Here is a 24,571-nt window from a genome sequence, read left to right as displayed (position 1 = left end):
TAGACCTTTTCAAATTGTTCAAATTCTTAATTCATGTTGTAAATTTGCTTACCCTCAAGAAAAAAAGTACTTCTGAACACGCTCATGTTGCCATCAAAACCAATAAATTGTCTTGATGCACGCTGGAATTGCTTTATTGTTTTCATTAACACGTGACATCTAAACCAAATTTTTCTAAACAGTGTACAACAACAAAGGGTGGTAAAATAATCATGTTAGAATTTAACTTGGCATATTAATCATATTTGCAAGGAACCAGTTGGTAAAATAATCATGTTAATGCCCATGATGAAGCCCAGACAGGAAGTGGCAGTTTCATTTTGCCATCGATGACGTCACTGCAGCATGACATGAGTCACTTTCCCCGCAACTTCAGATACTTGATGCTTTGCAGGTCTTGAGCTTTATAACTGTAATCCATCAGTTGGGTGACGTTGAAGCTCACGTGGAAGGTGTCAATGTTACACTGGATGACAATCTGAAACAACAAGACGGCAGAGTGAATAATGCTCTTCAACCAGTAAATGTACATTTTCTATCCACCCATTAGGTATAAATAATGTCCAGATCAAACCCCGGCTTGTGAGGCCATTATGCTGCCCACAAGTTGTATACTCATATACACAAACATATACACATATATACTCTACTATTTAAATACACCATTTACTCTCTAGGCATCTTTTTTATATAATTTACAGCACTCGTATCAACAAACAACTAAGAGGGAAACCGCAAAGAGCACCTCAGTATACGATAAAGATGTCAGAATATAAAAACATTTACAGCGATATAAACGTCTAATAAAAAGCTGAGCTTGCAGAGTAAAACCCCTTTTTTTTTTTTCCAAACAAACTTCACCTCACAATATACATAAAAAAATAGGCCCAAAGATGTACATTATACAATGAAACTTCACTTTTCATTGCTGTTGTAGGTGTGAAAAGCAGGACCGAAGATGATTTGACACAATTTATAGCAAAAACTTGGAATACTTGCCTTTAATTAAAAATACAAATAGTGTGCCACCATCTAGTGGTCGACAGTGGAATTACACCCAAAATAAACGGCAGAAAACTACACTGCACGGGGAAAAAAAATCTGTGTTACTGCATGAAGGTGAACCTGTCATGAGAGGGTATTACTGTACAGTATTGATATTGTTGTAATAGAGGCATGATTACAGTGACGTAGGGGTTCATATCACCTTGAAGTTCAATTTCGGTTCGAAATTGAGATGTTTTGATTGGTCTGTGGAATGGTGGGGAGTTTCTGCAAAACAAAAAACACATTAAGCATCTCTTTTCAGCATTAATGTTGGGAATGTCATCACTTCGCCATTTGACCAACCAAACAGTCAATGGATTGAATATTGCAGACTATTGCCGAAATAACCAACCAACCTACCTTTCAATAGACTGACCGATTGTCAAAAAAACCAACCAAAAGACTAATCAACCACCCACAACGAACACAAACACTTCGGTAAATCTTCAATTCAGACAGCAGGATTGGCCTTGTACACGCACCTGTCTGTGCTCTGAGGCTTTCGCAGAGGCTGAGCTTGCGTTGGTCCCAATTTAGCATCTCCTTTTGGCATAAATGTTGGAACTATCTACTGTCGAATGAACCTCCCAAAATCCAACCAGCCAATCAATCATTCAACTCACTTTTCAAATACAATTACTTTCACTTTAAATAACCAACCAACCAAATGACTTATGAAAGGTGCCCAGAGAATCCACTCACACACTTCTGGCTGCATCTCGAAATCAGTCAAGCTGATTGGGCTTTCCTACCTCCCCATGTCCTTGCATCGTTGGTTCCACAGAGGCTGTGCTGACATTGACATCTGCTTCCTGAAGAGCTGTGGGCAAGTTCTGCAAAACAAAGCACATTTCGCATCTCCTCAGCATAAATGTAATCACTTCTAGCAACCGCCCAGTTGACCAACCAACCAATCAGTGGACTGATCGATTGCCAAAATAACCAACCCAATGACAAATCAACCACCTGTAGCAAACACAAAACAAAACACATTCAGCATCTCCTCAGCATAAATGTTATAACTCCTTGCAACCGCCCAGTTAAACAACCAACCACTCAATGCACTGATCAATTGCCGAAAATCAATGGGCTGATCGAAGCTGAAACAACCAACTGACTATTCAACCAACACAGCATACTGTCATGATCCGTGTCGGTCAAGTCAGTGTTTTTGTTATTTTCTTCACCTTCCTGCCATGTGCTCCTGTGTTTATTTGGTCAGCTGAGTGGGGCGTTCCCTTCAGCACTCGTTCCCCACCAGCCACGCACCTGTTCCCCGTTAGCCTCACACACCTGATGCCCATCTGCTTCCCGGATTACTGGACTATTTAAACACCTCACTCTGACAACCCATTGTCGGTGCATTGCTTCTCCCGCCATGCCCTTCATTCCCAACATCGCTGCTCCTGCTGCGCCCTTCGGACTGTCACTAGCGCTCCCTGATCCCGTTCATGCTCCTGTTCTCCCCCTCACCATTGTTCCTTAGTTTCTGTCGCAGTTCTTTGTTCGTCGTTGTTTTGACCAGTTTAGTCACGCTTAGTTTTCTTTTATTTTGCACCCAGCCACGTTGTTTTGTCCTTATTTGAGCCACTCAATAAATTCCCTTTACGTTACACCATTCCCTGCTTTCTCGCATTTTGGGTCCACTTCCTTCCCGCCTACCGGCGAACCTTGACACATACACACTTCTCGGTACGTCTTCAAATCAGACAAGGGGATTGTCCTTGTGTACCTACTGATGTCCATACACCATTGGCTTCATCGAAGCTGAGCTTGCGTTGGTCTCTGGTTCCTCTTCTCCAAATCAAAAACACATTCAGCATCTATCAACTGCCCATTTGACCAGCCTACCCAAAACCAAACCCGCTAATAAATCATTCAACTCACTTGTTAATACAATTACTTATACTTGGACTAATTAGAATAGAAATAGAATAGAAATCCCTTTATTGTCATTGTACTCAAGTGTGCAACGAGATTAGAGATTAACCAATCATCCAATTGCCTAATGAACCACCCACAGGAAAGTCATACCTCTGAGAGATCGGCCTTTTGCACCTGCTGATGTCCATTCACCGTGTAGTTCACCAAGGTTGAGTTCATGTTGGTTATTGGATCCTGATTGGCTGGTAAATGGGTGAGCAGTTTCTGCAAACCAAAACACATTTAGTATCTCTTCTCTGCATAAATTTTGGAACTCTAACTATACCACCCTATTAAACAAGCAACCAACCAAACAACGAACTGATGCATTGCCAAAATAACCAACTAGCCTATCAATTGGAAAATCAGACAAGGTGGTTGGTCTTTGGCATTTGCTCATGTTCTTGCACCTTGGGCGGCACTGAGACGGAGGTTGCTTTAATCTCCGGATCCTGATCGGTCGGAGCAGTGGATAATTTCTGCAAAACAAAACACATTTAGCGCATGTTCTTGGCATACAGTATCTAGCCAGTCAATAAATCCATTGCTCGATCAACCAATTCACGTTTTAATTATAATTACTTTGACTAAACCAAAACACATTTAGCATTTTTGGTCATAAATATAAGAACTCTATCAACAGCCCAATTGAAAAATACAATGACTGACAATTTTGACTAAATAACCAACCAATGTCTTATTCAACCACCGAAGGGAAAACACACATCTGGGTTGATCTTGAAATCCGACACAAGGATTGACCATTCTCACCGCATTCACTGGTTCCTGATAAGTCGGTGGAGTGGTGAGCAGTTTGTGCAAAACAAAAACACAATTAGGATCTCTTTTTGTCATAAATGTTGGAAGGCTATCACCTGCCCAATTTTGCATCTCTTTTGTCCCAAATCTTGGAACTATCAATTGCCCAATTGCCTAACCTATCATAAGAGCCAGAAAATCAATCATGCAACGCATTAGTACATTTTAACCATGGTAAATAACCAACCAATTGCCTAACCAACCCTAGACAAGTAATGCAAACTTCTGGTTAGATCTTGAAATCACTTGATGTCTTAGCGGTGTGGGCTATACCGCTTCTGAAAGAACATTTTCTGGTTCCTAACCGGTTATGCAGTGGTGACTAGCTTCTGCAAAAAACATGTCATGTCATAAATGTGGGAACTATCAATTGACCATCCTATCACCAACCAACCAGCCCCAATTATTCAAGTCACCTTATTAATACAATCATTTTTACTTTGACTTAATTACCAACCAACCAACCTACCAACAGACTAACCACTCATCTTGAAATCAGACAGGAGAGGTTTGACCTTTCACACCTGTTGATGTCTATGGAAACCCACCAACCTATCAATCAATGGAATAACTGATTGCAGAAATAATCAACAAGTCAATCAACTCATGTTTTTCAATATGATGATTTTTACTTTGACTAAATAACTAATCAACCAATTGACTAACAACAACCCACATGGAACGTATACTACTGGGTAACATCTTGAAATCAGACAAGAGGAATGGCTTTTCACACCTGCTGATGTTCGTACACCATGGCCGTCATCAAGGCTGCGCTCACTTTGAACTCTGGTTGCCGATTTTTTTCCAAGGAAGAAAGGGAGGGACAAATTGAGGAATGATGGAAAGGAGGGAGTGAGGAAGTAAGGAGAGATGGAAGAAAGGGAGGGGGGCAGGCGAGAAGAGAGGAAGGAAAGAAAGAAAAAATCTGATAAAAGTTGGATACAAATTAAAAGTTAAAGAACATTCATCCATCCATTATCCAAGCTGCTTTTCTTCCACGTGGTTCACGGACGTGCTGGAGCCTCTCTCAGCTGTCTTCGGACAGTAAGCGGGGTCCACCCTAAATTGGTCGCCATCCAAGAATTCGTCATGTATTTTAATGTTCGCCTTGGTGATCCATGTTTAATAAAGTTTTTATTTTACTTTTTTTAAGGGAGGACCAAGTTTGAGAAGTGTAGAGACTTATTTTATGGTACAGTGAACCCTCGCTACTTCGCGCTTCACCTTTTCATGGCTTCAGTGCTAAAAAATATTCAGGGGCATTGTAGTTTCGCCGAGCGGCACGAGGGGGCGCTGGAGCGGTTTGACGGCCGGCGTGCGCCGAAGAGGAGAGTGGACGAAGAAGAGCATGTTGCCCCGGACACGATTTGGGGCGACGTTTCGCGCGGTTCGGACCGTACCAGAGCTCCGGAGGAGGCCGGCGTGCGTGGCAGTTAAGCCGAAGAGGAACAACTTCCGCCCGGGCATGAGGGGAGCGCGAGGCTGTCAGTTATGAATGAATAAATGAATAAATAAATAAATGAAAAATGCCACCTTTCATTTCACAGGGCACACCGGACGGCGTACCAGCAGGTAAAAGTCGAAGTAAATAAATAAGTACAAAAAGAGGTAATTGAATAAATACAAAAATAATGGCTGGGGAATAAAAAAAGAACAAGTTTTAATAATAATTTTTTTTTGTTATAACATGAATTTCACTCTCTCTCTCTACCCGTATATATATATATATATATATATATATATATATATATATATATATATATATATATAAATATAATTATTTTTTTTTTTAAGCATTTTTGAAGGTGCTTAAGCATTTTTGAAGGTGCGCCACTACTTCGCACCTAAATATATATATATATATATACTACGCGCGGACAGGACACTGGAGAGCGGTAAGAGAAAAGGGGGAGGGCTGGCTGTGTTTGTTAATGATAGATGGTGTAACCCTGGGCATATAACTGTTAAGGATCAACTTTGCAGTCGGGACATTGAGATGATAGCTGTTAGCATGCGTCCGGTCTATTTACCGCGAGAGTTCAGTCATGTGATCGCGGTAGCGGCGTACGTGCCTCCCTCTGCTAACGGTGAGACAGCCTGTGATGTACTGAATGCAGCTGTGAGCAGGCTACAAACACAGCACCCAAATGCCTTGTTCCTTATCTCTGGTGACTTCAATCATGCTTCTCCTTCCTCCTCTCTGCCTTCATTCACACAATATGTAACATGCCAAACCAGAGACAATAAAATATTGGACCTCTTCTATGCCAACACCAAGGAGGCGTACACGTCACTGCCCCTCCCCCCGCTGGGCAAAGCTGACCACAACTTGGTTGCTCTCCTGCCTGTGTACAAACCTCTCGTCCGCAGGCAGCCAGCTGTGACACGCACAGTTCAGCGATGGTCCGGAGAAGCCGAGGAGGCCTTGAAGGACTGTTTCAACACAACTGTGTGGGAGGTATTCAGCGAAGCTCACGGTGAGGACATTAATGGTCTAACAGACACAGTTACAGACTATATTAACTTCTGCATGGAGAACACCATTCCCACCAGGACTGTAAGATGTTTCTCCAACAACAAACCCTGGATCACACCGGACATTAAAGCTCTCCTGAAGGAGAAAAAGAGGGCTTTTGTTTCAGGCGACAAGGACGAGCTGAAGAGAGTGCAGCGTCAGCTGAGAAGGAGGATCCGAGAGGGGAAAAAGTCCTACAGGATGCGGATGGAAGAACAACTGCAGCGGAACAATGCCAGGGATGTCTGGAGGGGCCTGAAGACCATCTCAGGCCACGGACAAGCAGGTAAGACCCGGAAGGGGGGGGGGCTTCAGTGGGCAAATGAGTTGAACCTATTTTTCAATAGGTTTGATCAAATGTCTGACCCCGCTCAGGCTTCCCTGATGCAGCCCCCACCCACCCCTCCTGCCACTGCGAACAAGACCCTCTCTCCCCCTCTCTCGCCCCTCTCTCTCTCCACAGGCTCCAGTTCCCAGCCTCATCAGACAACCACCACTTCCTCCTGCTCAGCCTTGTTCCTCACAACATCTCAGGTGAAGAACCAGCTGAGGAAGATGAAGGCGAGGAAGGCGGCAGGCCCAGATGGGATCAGCTCCCAGCTCCTCAAATCCTGCGCAGACCAGCTGTGTGGAATCGTCCAGCACATGTTCAACCTGAGCTTGAAGCTGGGCAGAGTCCCCCAGCTGTGGAAAACATCCTGCCTGGTTCTGGTTCCAAAGACACCCCATCCGAAGGAGCTCAACAACTTCAGACCAGTGGCGCTGACGTCTCATCTGATGAAGACCCTGGAGAGACTGGTCCTCGTCCATCTGCGCCCCCTGGTCAGCTCCTCAATGGACCCACTCCAGTTTGCATACCAGCCTGGCATCAGTGTGGATGATGCCATCATCTACCTGCTCCACACTTCACTCTTCCACCTGGAGAAGGCGGGGGGCACGGTGGGGATCATGTTCTTTGATTTCTCAAGTGCTTTCAACACCATCCAGCCCGCCTTATTGGGAGACTAGCTGGAGCAGGCGGGAGTGGCCCACCACCTCATCACATGGATTCACAACTACCTCACAAACCGGCCACAGTACGTGAGAACACAGGACTGTGTGTCTGACGTGCTCCTCTGCAGCACGGGAGCGCCGCAGGGAACTGTGCTGGCTCCCTTCCTGTTCACCCTCTACACCTCGGACTACAAATACAATTCCACAACCTGTCACCTGCAGAAGTTCTCTGATGACTCTGCGATTGTCGGCCTCATCACTGACGATGACGATCGGGAGTACAGAGGGGTTACGCAGGGGTTCGTGGACTGGTGTCAGCAGAACCGCCTCCAAATCAACGCTGGGAAATCCAAAGAGCTGGTGGTGGATTTCCGCAAGCGTCGGCACTCTCCACCTGCACCAGTGAATATCCAGGGAACAGACGTTGAGAGGGTCTCAACTTACAAGTACCTGGGTGTTCATCTGAACAATAAACTGGACTGGAGCGACAACACAGACGCTCTCTATAGGAAGGGTCAGAGCAGACTCTTCCTACTCAGGCGGCTGAGGTCCTTTGGCGTTCGGGGAACACTCCTCAGGAACTTCTATGACTCGGTGGTTTCATCAGTCATCTTCTATGGAGTGGTCTCCTGGGCAGGAGGCATCTCGGGCCGAGACAAAAAGAGACTGGACAAACTGGTGAGGAGGGCCAGCTCTGTCCTGGGCTGCTCCCTGGACTCTGTGGACTCAGTGGGGGGCAGAAGGATGACGGCAAAACTGTCATCAATGCTGGACAAACCAGCCCACCCATTCAATGACACTCTGAGAACACTTTACAGCTCCTTCAGTGACAGACTTTTACACCCTCGCTGTACCAAAGAGAGATTTCGCCGCTCCTTCCTGCCAACTGCTGTCAGACTTTTTAACAAGAACATTGGGTCAGGCCTACAAACGGGAGGGCATTAGTGCAATTGTGCAGTCCTAGGATGCAATATTAACTACTACTGTACTTTCAGCCAAGGGTGTACTTAAATATTGACCAATGATGTATTTTGTTTACCATTACAGTATTCTTATTACAATACTTCTATCACTGTAGTATTTCTACCACTGCAGGATGTTCACTATTACAGTACTTTTATCATTGCAGTACTTTCATCATTGCAGTATTTTTCTATCGTTGCAGTACTTTTACTATTACAGTACTTTTACCATTGCAGTATTTTCTATCATGCAGTACTTTTCTATCATTTCAGTACTCTTACCATTACAGTACTTTTATCATTGCAATATTTTTATGATTGCAGTATTTTCAATCATTCAGTAGTTTTTATCATTACAGCGTTTCCCCCTCCGTATAATGGACAAACATTAGGAGTGTTTCCTTACACTTAGATACGTTTATACTGTGTATATTTGCATGCTTTTTCTGAATGTCTGCTGCTAATGTTATACATTAACGGCTACATTACGCCGCCGACTCTGTGTGATCTATATCTTTGCTGCTGTAACACCTCAAATTTCCCCATTGTGGGACTAATAAAGGACATCTTATCTTATCTTATCTTATCTTATATATATATAGGTGCGAAGTATATATAAGTATTTTTTTTTTTTTTGAAGGTGCGCCGCTACTTCGCGGATTTTCAGTTTTCGCGGGTGGTCTCGGTGCCCATTAACCGCAATAACCGAGGGTTCACTGTACTTATTTTCAAGCTGGCGCTACAGGACAGCAAAAGCAACATCAAACATGCAAGAGCAATCATAAACCAACTCTCAATTATAAATCTAGGGAAATACAAGTTAATGCGAGATATACAAGGAAGGGGCAAAACCAAAACATCGACAAACATCAATAGTGCATAATTACTAACATTCGGCACATTTATGGAGAAGAAGAAAGGAGGAGGAAACAGATAGTAAGGAGACGAATAAGACCATAATAAGCCCATAATAAAATAAGCGGATTTGAATTGTAAATTAGCCAGCTAATGATGTTTAAATAAACCTCTGCCATTATCATCTCTCCCATGGCAGCGACATGCATGGATGCTTTTTTTGGGGGGCTGAAAATTTTATGAATCAGACCGGAACAGTACAGAAATCGCGGCCGGAGGGTGGGGAATTGACTGTCAAATATGGGTCAAGTGCCCAGCTGTGTTAAAAAGTCAACGACAAGATGATTTATGCACATACCAGTGTTACATTTCAATGGCATACAACAAGCTCAGTTGTGGCTGGACTTAATTTGTCACCGGTAAAAATGTTAAAGTCATGTTGACATATGGGTCACGCTTGTATAGTTTGCGAAGATAAAAAAAAAAATTAAACTCGAAATGGTTCCCAAACATTTCTTCAAAAAACGTACACTGGAAAAAAAAAGGAGAGCGATATTTACTAGAAAAAAAGTTTTTTTTTTCACTCAGAAATTCTTAATTGCCTTGTGTAAATGTGCTTTGTTTAAAAAAAAATAAAACGGCTTTAGTTTTTATTTAATAAATTAGTAAAATTTACATAAAAACATGCTAGTTTCTTTCAGGGAAATACCTCTCCCAATTTTCGCAGCCTCAATGACATATTTCAACACAACTGCTTTGATAAATTTGTCAAATGAAACAAACTTTTTGGGACCTTTTAACACGTTTGTCCAAACCTTTCAAGGGAATAGATTTACTCACCATAATATACCCAGGCGCTAAACGATACCACGGCCATGACCGTGGCAAGAGTAAACGTCTTCATCTTGAAACCGAAACTGGATTAAAGAGAACTGTGCAGTTAACGTCCGCCGCAGTGCTGCACGTCTATTAGACTGCGTGGACACTTGAGAACTTGTACCAGGACAAACCCACGCGTGGTGCGCATCACAAACAGCAAACGTTCCGCAAGGAAGCAAAGAGCACTTTTTGACATTTCTTCTACGTAATTATGACGTCGTCGTTGCCCGGTATTTAACTCATTGGCTTCATCGCCCAACAAAACTTTTTACCTCAGAATTACTTGATTGAGAATACAAAATACATTATCTTGTGGCGGACATTAGGACCATGCCTCTCACCCAGCAGGCATCCCGTTTGGGGGCGTATCCATGTGAATGTTTGTTGGCGCGAATTTGTTATTGTGCGTTATTCTGTTGTTGGCAGTCTTGGAATAAAGACGTGTTCACAGTCAGTCGTGTGTGCTCCTTTTAACTGCCACATTGGTGACCCCGACGCTGAGTATGTTTCAAGTCGTAGATGAAGAGGTGTCTTCCTCGGCCATGCCGCCCCAACTCCCTCATCTTGCAGCCGTCACCGCTACCGTGAGGCTACCGGAGTTCTGGCAGAGCGATCCGGCTTCGTGGTTCCAGCATGTGGAAGCGCTTTTCCACCTTCGTGGAATCACCTCCGATGACCCGAAGTACTACATGGTCGTGGCGTCCCTCGACCAACTGACTACACGTCGTGTTATGCAGCTATTGCGAGCACCTCCACATGGCGGGAAATACGACGCGCTCAAACAGCTTCTGCTGAGGAGGTTCTGTTTGTCGGACTCAGAGAGGGCAGATAGGCTCCTTTCCCTGCCCGGTTTGGGCGATGGCACGGCAGTGGATCTCATGGACAATATGCTGTCGCTCTTGGGTTCGGATGAGGGCGGTTTTATTTTCCCGCACATTTTCCTGCGACAGCTACCATCTCCGGTGCGCGCAGTGTTGGCTAACTCCGCTTGTCTGGCGACCGGCGATCATCGAGGTTTGGCTGAGGAAGCGGATCGAGTTCTGCTGGCTACGAGACGGTTCGCCGTGCAAAGTGTGGCGGCCGATTCCACCCTTGGGACGACACCAGACGTGGATCCGTCAACGGTGGCCGCGGTGGTCGTTCAAAAGCGTCGTGGGAAGGTTCTCTGTTTCTTCCATCAGCGGTTTGGCGCCAGGGCTCGGCGTTGTGTTCCCCCCTGCACCTACGAAGCTCCGGGAAACTCCAACGCCGGCGTTCAGTAGTGGCTGTGGGCGCCGGCAAAGAGAGCGAGCTGCTTTTCCTCACAGACTCGTCCTCTGGACGACGTTTCCTGGTGGACTGCGGGTCGCAAGTCAGCCTGCTTACACCCTCCGCCGTGGACAAGGCGGGCGGCGTTTGCGGACCACCCCTGTGTGCGGCTAACGGCTCGCCCATCATCAGCTTTGGTTCCAGGTCGGTGACTCTGTGCTTCCATGGACGTGATTTCCAGTGGAACTTTCTTGTTGCCGCAATCACGGTTCCCATTATCGGCGCGGATTTTCTGTGTGCACATGGACTGCTCGTTGATGTCGCAAACCGCCGTTTGATTGACGCTGTTTCTTTTGCTACTTTTCCGTGTGAGGCTGGGGGACTCGGGCCATTAACGCATGCGAATTATTTGGCATCGGGTGACATTTATCAGCGCCTGCTGACAGACTTTCCCTCCCTAACGACTCCAGCCTTTTCCACCGCATGCACTAAACACGGGGTGGAGCATTTCATACCCACGGTCGGCCCGCCTGTTTTTGCTCGCGCGCGTCGCCTTGACGCGGCCAAATTGGCGATAGCAAAAGGGGAGTTTGCTACAATGGAGCGTTTGGGGATTGTGAGGCGTTCTAACAGTCCGTGGGCCTCGCCTTTACACATGGTGCCTAAAAGGGATGGTTCCTGGCGGCCTTGTGGTGATTTTCGTCGCCTTAACAATGTGACTACGCATGACCGTTACCCCATTCCACACATTCAAGACTTTTCCACCCGTTTGGCGGGCACCACCATTTTTTCAAAAGTGGACTTGGTCCGTGGTTACCACCAGGTGCCTGTGCAGGCGGAAGATGTGCCCAAAACCGCGGTGATAACCCCGTTCGGTCTTTTTGAATTCTTGCGCATGCCTTTTGGACTGAAGGGGGCAGCACAGACTTTTCAAAGATTGATGGACTCTGTGTTGCGCAACCTCGACTTTGTGTTTGTTTATCTTGACGATATTCTGGTGGCCAGTCCTTCACCAGAGGAACATCTGTCGCACTTAACAGAGGTTTTCAAGCGTCTTGATTCGCATGGTCTGATCGTTAACCCGGCGAAATGTCAATTTGGTCTGGCTGAGATTGATTTCTTAGGCCACCGGATTTCAGCACAGGGCGCGGTCCCCTTGCCCGCCAAGGTGAAGGCAGTGGTGGATTTCCCCCGCCCGGCCTCAATTAAGGCGCTGCAGGAGTTTTTGGGCATGGTTAATTTTTATAACCGGTTTCTCCCGCGTGCGGCCCACCTCCTGCATCCTCTTTACAATGCCTTGAAAAATAAGAAAGCTAATGATACTGTCGAGTGGTCTGCACGGCGGGAACAGGCTTTTCAACAAACTAAGGACGCCCTGGCGAGTGCGACTCTCCTGGTCCACCCGATTGCGACTGCGCAAGTTGCCTTAACTACAGATGCTTCTGATATAGCTGTTGGGGCAGTGGTTGAGCAGCTCGTGGCAAATGTGTGGCAGCCTCTTGCGTTTTTCAGTCGTAAGCTGCGGGATAACGAACGCAAGTATAGTGTTTTCGACCGAGAGTTGTTGGCTTTGTACCTTGCGACGCGCCACTTTCGCTTCCTTCTTGAAGGACGCCGTTTCATGGCTTACGTGGATCATAAGCCACTTACGTTTGCGATGTCAAAGGTTACTGAACCATGGTCGGCCCGTCAGCAGCGGCACTTGGCGGCCGTTTCAGAGTTTACGACGGACGTTCGGCACGTGGCCGGTAAGTGTAACCCTGTGGCTGATTGTTTATCGCGCGCGATCGTGTGTCCAGTCCAGCTCGGGGTTGATTTTTCGGAAATGGCTGCCGACCAGTCCGTTGATCCTGACATCCGCAACCTCAAGGCAGTGAGTACGGCTCTTAAGCTTGAGGAGGTGGTGTTGCGGGGCGGTCGCACTGCTCTCCTCTGCGATGTGTCCACGGGCCGCCCTCGTCCTGTAGTTCCGTTGGAATGGCGTCGCCGGATTTTTGATTCGATCCACTCCCTTTCACACCCTGGCGTCCGTGCATCGGTCAAGCTGGTTGGGGCAAAGTTTGTCTGGCCCGGGCTTCGTAAGGACGTCAGGATGTGGGCAGCGGCCTGTGTAGCATGTCAGCGTGCCAAAGTCCACCGACACACCAGGTCGAGCCTTGAACCTTTTCCGATTCCGGCCAGGAGGTTCGACCATGTGCATGTGGACTTGGTAGGTCCCCTTCCCCCTTCGCAAGGTTTTACTCACCTACTCACTATGGTGGACCGGACGACTAGGTGGCCAGAGGCGGTTCCTCTGTCCTCCACGACCTCGGTGGATATAGCCCGTGCGTTTCTGTCATCCTGGGTCGCGCGTTTCGGCACGCCGTCCGATATCACCTCGGACAGGGGCCCCCAGTTTGTATCTGAGCTCTGGTCAGCCTTGGCAGTATCGTTGGGTGTGCGCGTGCACCGCACTACTGCCTACCATCCGCAGGCTAACGGTTTGTGCGAACGTTTTCACCGGTCACTTAAAGCTGCGCTGCGAGCTGCGTTATCGGACGGTAACTGGGTCGACCGTCTGCCATGGATTTTGCTCGGCTTACGTTCAGCGCCGAAGGAGGATCTTAACGCCGCTCCTGCTGAGTTGGTGCTCGGTCAGCCGCTTCGCGTACCTGGTGAATTTCTGCCAGACGGTTTGGACGCTCCGCCCTTTTCCTTTTTGTCGGGGGGGCCCCTGAGCCCTGCACCGGTTCACCACTGTGTTCCCAAGGTATTCGTGCCGTCCGCGCTTATGTCAGCCCGTTTTGTTTTTGTGCGCCACGATGCCCACCGCTCGCCCTTGCAGCCACCGTATGACGGCCCGTTTAGGGTGCTGGAGCACGGCGATAAGAGTTTTGTGCTTGATATGGGTGGGCGAAGGGAGTGCGTCTCCGTAGATAGGCTAAAACCAGCTCATTTGGTTGCAGGCGATGTGCTGTTGCCGGCCCACGTCCCTCGCCGCGGTCGCCCTCCAAAGTCCGCGCCCTCACTTCCGCGCGACGACGTTGTGTGTCGTGCTCCCGCTCCTGTCTCGCCTGACCCCCCTACCCACCGGGTTTCAACTGCACCACTAAAGGATGGCCTGCGTAGTCGTTGTGGCAGGCCGGTGAAGCCCCCTGTGAGGTTTTCATTCTGAGCGACCTTCTGGGTGTTCGAGGGGGGGCTGTGTGGCGGACATTAGGACCATGCCTCTCACCCAGCAGGCATCCCGTTTGGGGGCGTATCCATGTGAATGTTTGTTGGCGCGAATTTGTTATTGTGCGTTATTCTGTTGTTGGCAGTCTTGGAATAAAGACGTGTTCACAGTCAGTCGTGTGTGCTCCTTTTAACTGCCACAATCTATACTAAATATCAGTTACGACAGAAACCGTCATTATTATTATTATTGTTATTGTTATTATTATTATTATTATCCATATTTTTGGTTCTGTGAAAATTAAAAAGAAATGGGATCAAATTGAGCCACGCGGCCCCTTTTTATTCACATACGTGTACTTCTTGTGTTGACGTACGTGTGGACATGTGGGTTTGTTGGATGGAGAATTGCTGTTGCTATAAAAAATAAAATAAATAATCTTTACACGTCGGGAATTTTAATGTGTATGTTTTTTTCACATGATTAAACACTTTGGTTAACGAAATCCCATACATCAGTTAGATATTTTCACTATGAATGTTATTACAAATTTGCTATATTTTGTACGGCAACTCGTTTGACTATTTACACAAAGAAACACATTTCAAACCATTCTCGTTAAACAACTTAACTCGGGTAACAAATGGAGCAAATGAAATTATGCAGGCTATTTTGGGGTTTACAGGATGCAAGTTTTTTCTTCTTTTTAATTGTATTTTCTTCACGTTTGTTGTACCTGCAATGATTTTAGATGTACAGCAGAGGTCACTGTTGCGTGACCAAACCAGTATCAATACGATGTCAACACTGTCAACCAGTCTAGGCCTTGGGTCAGCTCTTCTGGGATGCTGCTACATCTCTCACTGACGCCACCTGAGGATGATTTGTGATTTAATGCAAATAGAATCTAAACTTATCAATGAACATAAAGAGAGAAAATATCAGACACATTTAGACAGAACGAACAAATGATTCACTATTTACCAAGCATGAGCGAACAATAACACAAAAAACAATTATGCTCAATTTCTGATTAAAAGCTTGAAGGAAAAAAAAATCTCACCTGATATTTTGCATTGGGTTTTGATCTCCTCTCGGCGTTTTGCATTTATAACTTTGTTGACCTGAGCTATTTCTTTCTAATGCAGTACAGGCGTGACCTCTCCTGAATCAGGCTGATGCATTGGTGTTCACTTTACTCTGTTCAGGTGGCTAGGTCATTAAAAACAGATGCACATTATGAGCAAAACCGGTTTGACTTTGAAAGCATCCTTCTTTGCCGCTTGTTTGCTTTCGGCATTTTTGTTACTTGTCTTGTGCCCTAATTTGCCCGCTACCAGACAATCAGAGGGATCAACTGCCAGCGGCTGCCTTTGATGTCCAATGCAGAACCAACCAATTGGCTGAAAAGTGCCCGAGGATGGCCCGATGACAATTGACAGTGCGCTCCACACCAGCAGTCGTGGGACTCCATCTTTATCGTTGGTTGGGCCATGAAGTCCGCAAAAGAAAAACTTGGAAAAACATTATCAACAATCAACATCCATTTTAATATTGAATATAGTTCACACTTGCACACATACACACACGTACACACGCACACATCTGAAACGATAGTTAAATTCAGCCATTGAAACAAATTTGTGCTTACTACCTTAGCTGTTAGGCTTGGCTTCAGAAAACAGGTGAGCCGTGGTTGCTCGTTACGTGAGCCCTGAGCAACTCTGATGTAATTTTCAGTTGACAGAAAGTGACAAAATGGCCGCCCTCTGAGATGGTTAAATAGGGTGGAATCTGCTGCTTAACTCATATTCAACTAAGGCAATATTAATCAGAATGCCATGTTTAGACGAGTGAAGGAACGTCGAAAATATTTTTCATTTTTGGGGATGACTTGTTAAACCCTGTTAAAATTTCTTGATTGCTTTTTTTTTTTTTACACCATCAGCTAAGGGTGTGTGCCTCTGTGTAAAGAGCCATGACAGAATGTCAAAGGTTAATGAGTTAGAAGACCCCTGAGAAGATGAGAGAGCATCCGTTCAGCAATAAAGAAAAGGGACAATGATGACACACTGATATCTATTATGGACAAAACATGCAACATGCACACATGATTGCTCATTTCTAAACAATATTGTCGGCTCTCTTCTGGTAACGCGAGGTAAGTAAATAAGGGCACAGATATTCCAATAAAAAGCCTTAGTTGATATGGTGACATTTGGAAATCTGCAACAGCTGTTTGATGTTGTGCTGACATTTCTTCTTCCTTTTCTCCTCTCTTTAGGAAAAACACCTGGTATGCTCATGGAAAATATCCTACCAAACTTGAATAGCTTAAAAAAAATACTTGAGCATTTAAATATAAATTTGATTACATCAAAAATTCTCTGATAAACAAATGAATGAAAGGGATAGCTTTACACACATTTTCAATTGGAAAAGTTTGGCTTTAGTCTTTAAAATAATTCATGAGACGCTAGACAACGCATGTGAACGTTTTGTGATATCTACTCTCCTCATGAGGCAAAATGTAGTTCCTGATATCGTTTGTGCGTGTTTTGTGGCAAACTCTGAATGCCACTGCTCAGACCAACATCACTGATGTCAGAAGAGAGTGTGTCCTCAAAGCCCTGCTCATGTACCTCAATGAGGAGCCAGAGAAGCTGGTGAAAAATACATGGCATGGATTTTTTTTTTTATCCTCCAGACTTCTCGCAGTCATCATTCACTAAAAAACAGACACTGCAAATAAATTTTGACTTTGAAATGTCACTCAATATTAATCTGTCACAGAGATCTTGTTAATATTTCATTAAAGGGATGAGTATAAAATGAATTAAAATCTACATTTTTTTCTGACGGGATGCAGCAGTCGAAAGCAAACAGGCTGAAATGAAGGAAGTGGTGTTTGGAATTTGTGTCATTTGAAAATTAGATGATGTGGGTGTCATCTTGTTCTGGATGAGATGGGGGATGTCCCATTTGCCGTTGAGTTGCTGTTCGTTCTGCTCTACGCACTTCACAGCTAAAACCCACCTTTGATGAAGAAAATCATCATGGAAAACGACTCTCAATAAAAGCTCCTATCAAGTCAAGATACGTATTTTTTGTTTGTCATTGCAATTTTCGGTGGAGTACTTATTACAAATCCAGTCCGTTTTATGGTCTTTTCCGGTACTGACACCAAACATAGTTGAAAGGAGCTCAATGGTAATTTATTTATTATTTTTTTTCTGAATGATTGTTCTTTTAGAGTTTATTTTCATATGTTGAAAAGTTTTGTCACACAGTTTAAATATGTTTTTAGTCGAATACTTAAGTTTCATGAAGTCAGCATTAAAGAAGTGGTATTATTTTACCATTCAAAAATATAGCCGTGCCTACGCAGTCAATATAAAATACCCCTAATCTCATATCATTTAATTTGACAAAAGGGGATAAAAGTCAGCCTCTACCTTAGTAAATATGTTAAAACAACCTATACAAATGAAGTACTCCGGATGTCGGGTTCTCCGGTTTCCTTCAACATTCCAAAAACATGCGTGGTAGGTTGATTGCCCCTAGGTGTGTTTGCCAGCCATACAAACTGAATTTTTCTTTTTTGTGCGTGTGTGGTATAATCTAAAACGATTGCTTTGGTGCAAAGGGCACACTACCCGTCTCACACCGCATACGCTTGCCGACCTGGCATTTTTGCTGTGGCGCAGCTTTTTTGCCGTGGGCGTTGGTGTGAAATATTTTACTTTATGAGAGTGGTACTGACTTCTGGGTTTTGCCTCAAAATAATTGTCTGCAAAGTGGTCTGTGCCATCCGCATGTAGGATGGCATTTGGAGCAGCACGTTGGTATTAAACCGTTGCAGGAAGTCCGCTGTTCAGTGGTCCAGCGGTTGCAGTGCTGGCTTCCCCATCACTTCAAGATGCATTAATTACAGAAATACAAACATTTGCAAACATCCATCCAGCTTCTGTACCGCTTCTCCTCACTAGGGTCGCGGGGGGTGCTGGAGCCTATCCCAGCTATCTTCAGGCAGTAGGCGGGATACACCCTGAACTGGTTGCCAGCCAATTGCAGGGCACACAGAAACAAACAATCATTCACGCTCATATTCATACCTAGGGGCAATTTAGAGTGTTCAATCAGCCTGCCATGCATGTTTTTGGAACGTGGGAGGAAACCGGAGTACCCGGAGGAAACCCACGCAAGCACGGGGAGAACATGCAAACTCCACACAGGATGGCCGGAGCCGGGATCGAACCCACGCCCGATGCTGTCTCTCACTCTGAGGCCATCGTGCTAACCAGTCGGCCACCGTGCCGCCCAATTGCAAACATGATATTTTTTATTGCCCAAGTATGAATATTTTTATTCAACTTTTTTTGTACTAACGAGCTCTTTGGCTGCTGAATGCACAATGCGTAATTTATAGAAATACGTAGGATTACGGCGGCACGGTGGACGACTGGTTAGCATGATGGCCCCACAGTTCAAAGGTGGAGGGTTCGATTCTCCTTCCTGTGTGGAGTTTGCATGTTCTCCCAGTGCCTGCGTGGGGTTTCTCCGCGTACTCCGGTTTCTTCCCTCAGTCCAAAAACATGCATAGTAGGTTGATTGGACACCCTGAATTGCCCCTAGGTGTGTTTGTGAGTGCAGATAGTTGTTCGTCTATGTTTGCCCTGCATTTGGCTGGCTTCAAAAGGGGCCTGCCACTTTGTTGTAAATCTCATCCTAAAAAAAAGCTTTTACTTCACTACAGAGTCTTTTTGCGGGGGTGAATTTTAGTTTTGATGTCATTTTGACATGCATACCTATTATATGTCCCAATGTTCAGCCCAATCAAGTGTTGCTTTAATATTTTTTCGGCCAATCTATTAGTCATTCCACATGTATGGGTGTTTTACAAATTATTGATCAATCTGAAGTGTTGCTCTCTTTGATGATGCAATATTAAAAATCGAATGTTTCGCGGATCTCGTGAAAAGTGGCGATTTTGGAGGATTTATTTTTTTTGTTGTCATGCAATCTGTTTATATGCTAAAACTTGTTCCATATAGTCATAATTTCTTGTCAGTTTTCTCAGCTGCAGCCTTAAGCACTTCTGTGGTGACAATCTTGCAAAGATTAATCACTATTGCGTGGTGGTTTCCATAAGCCTGTATGCAAAGTACCATGTCATCTTCTTACCGGCAGAAAATGTGGCATAATTTCCGTTCCTCAGCCACAGATAGATGAAAATAAAAAACAGACAATGATTACAGACATGATTAAATTGCTCACATGCTGTATTTTTTTCACTGTCTGAGTTGGCTACTTAACACATGTGAAATAGGAATTATTTTTTTTATGTAGCTTAATTTATCGTATCACTATCATTTATTATTTAAAAATATTTTTAATAAGAAAAATAATCAGCGCTTTATAAACAAATTGGTATTTATAGTTAGAATTGAATTAAACTTAGTAAATTACTTTACATACAGTTTGAAACATGTGGACTATATTAATTGCTAAGTGAATTAAGATACAGGGAAATGTCATTATTTTGTGCATCTTTTTTATTCAAAAATCATTGCCAATGCATTGCATCCTACATAAGTAAAAAAAAGAACATTTTTTTATATTAACGTTCATGTTTAATTCGCAATTAGAACATGCTGGTAATTTCTGTTTATTACTCATAACCCACATAAAGCAGTGCATCTGTGTCATACAGGAAGTGATATTCATGATGTTAGAGACGTGGCTCACATAAGTAATTTCTAACGGTGATTCCCTCTCATGGTACTTCATTCTTGGTTATATCAACGAAATACAAAACATGGTTCTTCTCCTCAAACTGCTCCTCCTCAGCCTGACTTTTAACAAATTCTATGCTGATTTGGATACGTTCTCTTGTCCTGAAGGTAAATTTGTGATTTTGTTAAGCTTTCTAATGCTATTTTTTTCACATGATTACTGTCTTTTTCTTCTTATTCAAACTTCAGGCCAGATGATCAAAGTGTATGGTCAAAGTCAGAAATACTGCGTGGCATGTCCTGAAGGATATCACCAGAATGCAAAGAATTATTCCAAACAGTGCAAAGCATGCACAAAGTGTAGTGAAGGTATGCCACATTGCGAGCGCTTTCTTGACAGTCCCATTCAACTATGTGGTTTCCAAAATTCTAACTGAATTGAAGCAAAACATGTTTTCTCTCAGAGTCGGGAAGTGAGGTGACAGAGAAATGCACAAAGAAGACGGACACCAAATGTCAGTGCCGAGAAGGATTTCTACCAGTGGAACCAGATTCTGCTACTTGCGAATGTGGCATTGGATTCGGGCTCCGCCGTGGAGGTAACGATGAAAACAAAGCACAACCAAATGCGGCCTGTAGCAGTTTCCCATCCTTTAATGACCCTTTTACATTAGAATAATCTAACGAAACAACACTAAATGAAAATGTCACAAAAAATACAGATGGCAAAATAATTATGACCTGGTCTCAATTTACTCACAAACGGACTCACTCAGACAGCCTGTTTTGTGCAACACAAAGTATTTATATTCTATTGCATTTATGGAAACAAGTAAGTACACATTTTAACTGTACCATCTGCCATCAAGTGGACGAGCATTTTATTGTTCTGCTTGTCACGATACATCACAATAGGTGTACCAATCATAATTTTCTGGCCGACGGATTCCAAATCTTTCAAAAGCTTGACTTGCCGATTAAGATTTTTGCTTATCCCGATTTTATTTCACAACCAACATCATATACCTTCAATGTTCCAATCCTGCTTTATTGTAAAACATAGAACAATACCTGTGAAACAATAAAAATGGATTGAACTGCACTCTTTAAAAAAAAAGCCCATTATCCTATCAGCCGAGAAGTCATCTCACATCAGAAGAAGGCAGTGGTTTACTATTTTAGACCTCTGCGAAGGGAGATGAGATTAGTGAACAAGATCGGATTTCTTTTGAGGCATTGGCCGATGCCTGATCCCTCAAAATTAAGGAAATCGGCGCCAATCCCAATCTCGGCCAATCGATCCGTGCACCCCTCTTGACATTATAAATAATTTAGAATGTATTAATATACTTTTAACCTTATACGCTACTCGTCCTGGCTGCTGTACAGTGTAGTATACTGTAATTAATTTCTGGTTCTCTTACCAAGTACATTTTCTATTCAGACATTTATTAATTGGTCTGCTATTTTGTTGTTCAGTTTAATGTTCTCTGATGGTTTCAAGTCATACGTCTGTGAAAAGTCTACTTGATAAAGCAAGCACTTAATTCCGGTGTTACACGAGCTGCCATTGACAATCTTAGGTTAGTTTAGGAATTAGCTTGACTTCTCTGTCTTTCGTCATCATCCGTCTCTGAGAAAAATACTTGTCAGAAATGTGGCTTATTCGCCGCCAATGATAACTGACTTAAGTGAAACGTTGCAAAATGTGTGACCATAGTAGTAGCGAGTTGATGCTTGTTGCTAAATAGCTGGTGCGGCAAAAGTGGCACTGAGCTATTCGAGCCTCAGCCTCCAACTTCCGCGTTGCTCCAATTTATCGCACATGCGCCCAGCCACATCTTAGTAGTTGATTCTCAGTTTTACTAATCAATGTGTTTTGATGAGCCGCAAAATGCAAATTTTGTCTCGCAACCTGCAACGGTCAACCAGTTTTCCAAGTTTTGCATTATAAGAGGCTCCTGAACCCAAAACCTTTGGGTACCCATGGTCAATTGCGTCTTCTTCTTCTTCCAGAATGCTCAAAATGTGAGGATGGCTCCTTCAACCGACATCCCAACAGCCCTTGTATTAAGTGGACAGAGTAAGCTGCAGTATTCCTTTGCAAAAAAACAACAAAAGCATTTCACTCAATGATATCTCTTCATCCATATAAGGTGTAAATCCGGTGTGGACGTCAGTGGAAGCAGCACCTCTGACGTCATCTGCAATGGTGAGCCAACGCGCTCCCCACACAGCTCCGCCACATCAAACCACACCGTGTCTGTCATCACACCACAACACGAGTTGGACCAAAGTCTTGAGAGGGCTCAGCTTGACACACCCACCACCACCGCAGTGTATGTTGAGCCATCTCGGGACCAAATGCAGCCAACCCCTCCTTCAAACACCACCCGCCACCACATTGGTATGATCCTTTTGGATTATGACACATTCAGTGATATCTCATGTCTTGATTATGCCTTTCTTCTTTAGGCATGGCCTTCGCCATCTTTGGAATTGTTGCACTTCTTGTTCTCAGTGCTGCTGCCTGTAACGTGCGCGTTACTGCTTGTGTGAGGAGACACCTGGCAGTGCAAAGTATGTCATTTACTTTCTTGTACAATTCATCAATACTTGCAGGTACCTATTCTGCAAGTTTTGCATCTCTCACTGCTGCAACTTCAGCACGCTCTCGCTCTCTCTCTCTTTTTATGTAAAATGATGATAATGATGGTGATGATGATGGTGATGATGATGATGATGATTATTATTCTTATTATTATTCTGTGGCACTGGTTAGCACGATGGCCTCCCAGTGCAGAGGTTGAGGGTTTGATTCCGGCTCCGGCCTTCCTGTGTGGAGTTTGCATGTTCTCCCCGTGCCTGCGTGGGTTTACTCCGGTTTCCTCCCACATTCCAAAAACATGCATGGCAGGTTAATTGAACACTCTACATTGCCCCAAGGTATGAGTGTGAGTGCGGATGGGTGTTTCTCTCTGTGTGCCCTGCAATTGGCTGGTAACCAGTTCAGGGTGTGCCCCGCCTACTGCCCAAAGATAGCTGGGATAAGCTCCAGCACCCCCCACGACCCTAGTGAGGAGAAGCGGGACAGAAAATGGATGGATATATTTGGTTGTGCTTTGTTTCCATCGTTACCTCCCTGGCTTAGCCTGAATCCAATGCCGCATTTGCAAGGAGCAGAATCAGGTTCTTCATTCTCCAAATCTTTCTGATTTACAGTAGAAATCTTTTCCCTTAATTACATTTATGTTCCATCATGTGCAGTTGATTAAGTAAAATACAAGGTGTGTTTTCAAATAAAAATGTAATTCATGCCCATAAAACTTCTTCCTTATTCTGATTGTCTCCATCAGGGGATTTGCTGTACCGCAGGCCCGTTGAAGAAAGTGGAGATGGCACTCGCTCCAACGTGAATCCGAAGGCGCCTTAGATTAAAATGTTGATTGCACCTTCTTTTTCAAATGTCCTGAGATGTTTGTAAATTAAGTCCTACCTCACTTAACTGCTCCGGGTTGCATTTATTAAAATTGCTGGAGTTTCTTTTGTTTTTCTCAAAAGTATATTGGGTGTCTTTTTTAATACATAAGACTGTCACGAACATGATTTGTGCAACCTGTGGGTTCTGGGAATTCCCCGAATGATGTCAAATGTGACTTTTCCGCTTTGCAAAATGTTAACGCTCATGAAGGTTTTCATTGCAACCTCGTACAGTAAATGCAAGGAGTTTCATGACGAGCCTGACTTAACGCTTTATTGCTCTCTTGGTGAAAGACTTGGATATTCTAATGTTGCATATGTGATAAAGAATGAGCGCGTGATTTGCAGTAGGTCACATGACTGCCTTCTATGTTGTGTAAAAAATGCGTAACAGCACATGCAAGTTCTAGGCCAGCAACCATTAAATGTAGGATGGAAAGCCAATTATGACACTCCAATGTTTTCAAAATGATTGGAATTGCTAGAACGGGAACTTTGTTCTGCACCTGACTGACTATACAGTAAATTCAGTATAACCAATGCAAAAAAAAAAAAAAAAAAGCAATGTCTTTAAATAAACTGCCTAACCATAAACATGTAAGCAAGTGTGAGGATTCTATGTGTGGGTGAAGTCTTTGCGCTTCAAAGAAATACTCAGCAGTTTGTGGGCTGCAGCTGTGTCGGGTGACAACGTAAGAATGTTGCAGCTGCAAAGTACAGAAACTTTACTGAAACAAAACTACCTTCTAACAAACACTAAAGGTATAACTACAAAGCGTACCCATCAGGCAGAAATTTCTGAAGCAGAACAAGCAGAGGTGCTCATTTGATCACGACCACATTGGACGCCCGAGGGCCGATGAGTCGTGGGCCGGACTAAAATCAACCTCCGGCCTTGATTAATCGAACATTTTTGGTTTAATTTGTCACCCCCCGCCTCCTCCTGAAAAAAATGGCC

General features: G+C 44.2%; 2 protein-coding genes across 2 annotated transcripts; one reads left to right on the top strand and one right to left on the bottom strand.

Annotated features, from left to right (window-relative positions):
- Nucleotides 1-118: 118 nt before the first annotated feature.
- Nucleotides 119-10,207, bottom strand: LOC148327643 (uncharacterized). The gene is made up of 7 exons (XM_088309902.1): nucleotides 9,958-10,207; nucleotides 4,526-4,578; nucleotides 3,381-3,449; nucleotides 3,082-3,195; nucleotides 1,800-1,880; nucleotides 1,208-1,272; nucleotides 119-478 (listed from the first exon to the last, which is right to left on the bottom strand). The coding sequence occupies exons 1-6, from the start codon at nucleotides 10,019-10,021 to the stop codon at nucleotides 1,216-1,218; spliced, it is 438 nt and encodes a 145-aa protein (XP_088166028.1). The 5' UTR covers nucleotides 10,022-10,207; the 3' UTR covers nucleotides 119-478; nucleotides 1,208-1,215.
- Nucleotides 10,208-20,174: 9,967 nt separating this feature from the next.
- LOC148327642 (uncharacterized) lies at nucleotides 20,175-23,963 on the top strand. Its single transcript, XM_088309847.1, has 7 exons — nucleotides 20,175-20,301; nucleotides 20,383-20,502; nucleotides 20,598-20,732; nucleotides 22,150-22,216; nucleotides 22,290-22,540; nucleotides 22,609-22,713; nucleotides 23,490-23,963. Exons 1-7 carry the CDS (start codon nucleotides 20,217-20,219, stop codon nucleotides 23,564-23,566), a joined length of 840 nt encoding a protein of 279 aa, XP_088165973.1. The 5' UTR covers nucleotides 20,175-20,216; the 3' UTR covers nucleotides 23,567-23,963.
- Nucleotides 23,964-24,571: the final 608 nt, after the last annotated feature.

The sequence above is a fragment of the Idiotropiscis lumnitzeri genome, chromosome 11, assembly GCF_059441095.1.
Source record: "Idiotropiscis lumnitzeri isolate Australia: NSW breed Sydney's pygmy pipehorse chromosome 11, RoL_Ilum_1.0, whole genome shotgun sequence".
Lineage (NCBI taxonomy): Eukaryota > Metazoa > Chordata > Actinopteri > Syngnathiformes > Syngnathidae > Idiotropiscis > Idiotropiscis lumnitzeri.
Note: the sequence above shows the minus strand (reverse complement) of the source record. Positions and strands in the feature narration are given on the sequence as shown.

What these genes read in the sequence shown, in the direction of transcription:
- LOC148327642 (XM_088309847.1), top strand. Translation starts at nt 20,217, where the DNA reads ATGGTTCTTCTCCTCAAACTGCTCCTCCTCAGCCTGACTTTTAACAAA. An exon ending in CCTTGTATTAAGTGGACAGA is followed by an intron (nt 22,217 to 22,289) that starts GTAAGCTGCAGT and finishes CATCCATATAAG; the next exon opens with GTGTAAATCCGGTGTGGACG. An exon ending in CACCACCCGCCACCACATTG is followed by an intron (nt 22,541 to 22,608) that starts GTATGATCCTTT and finishes TTTCTTCTTTAG; the next exon opens with GCATGGCCTTCGCCATCTTT.
- LOC148327643 (XM_088309902.1), bottom strand. Translation starts at nt 10,021, where the DNA reads ATGAAGACGTTTACTCTTGCCACGGTCATGGCCGTGGTATCGTTTAGC. An exon ending in TAGCGCCTGGGTATATTATG is followed by an intron (nt 4,579 to 9,957) that starts GTGAGTAAATCT and finishes ATCGGCAACCAG; the next exon opens with AGTTCAAAGTGAGCGCAGCC. An exon ending in TGGTGTACGAACATCAGCAG is followed by an intron (nt 3,450 to 4,525) that starts GTGTGAAAAGCC and finishes TTTGTTTTGCAG; the next exon opens with AAATTATCCACTGCTCCGAC.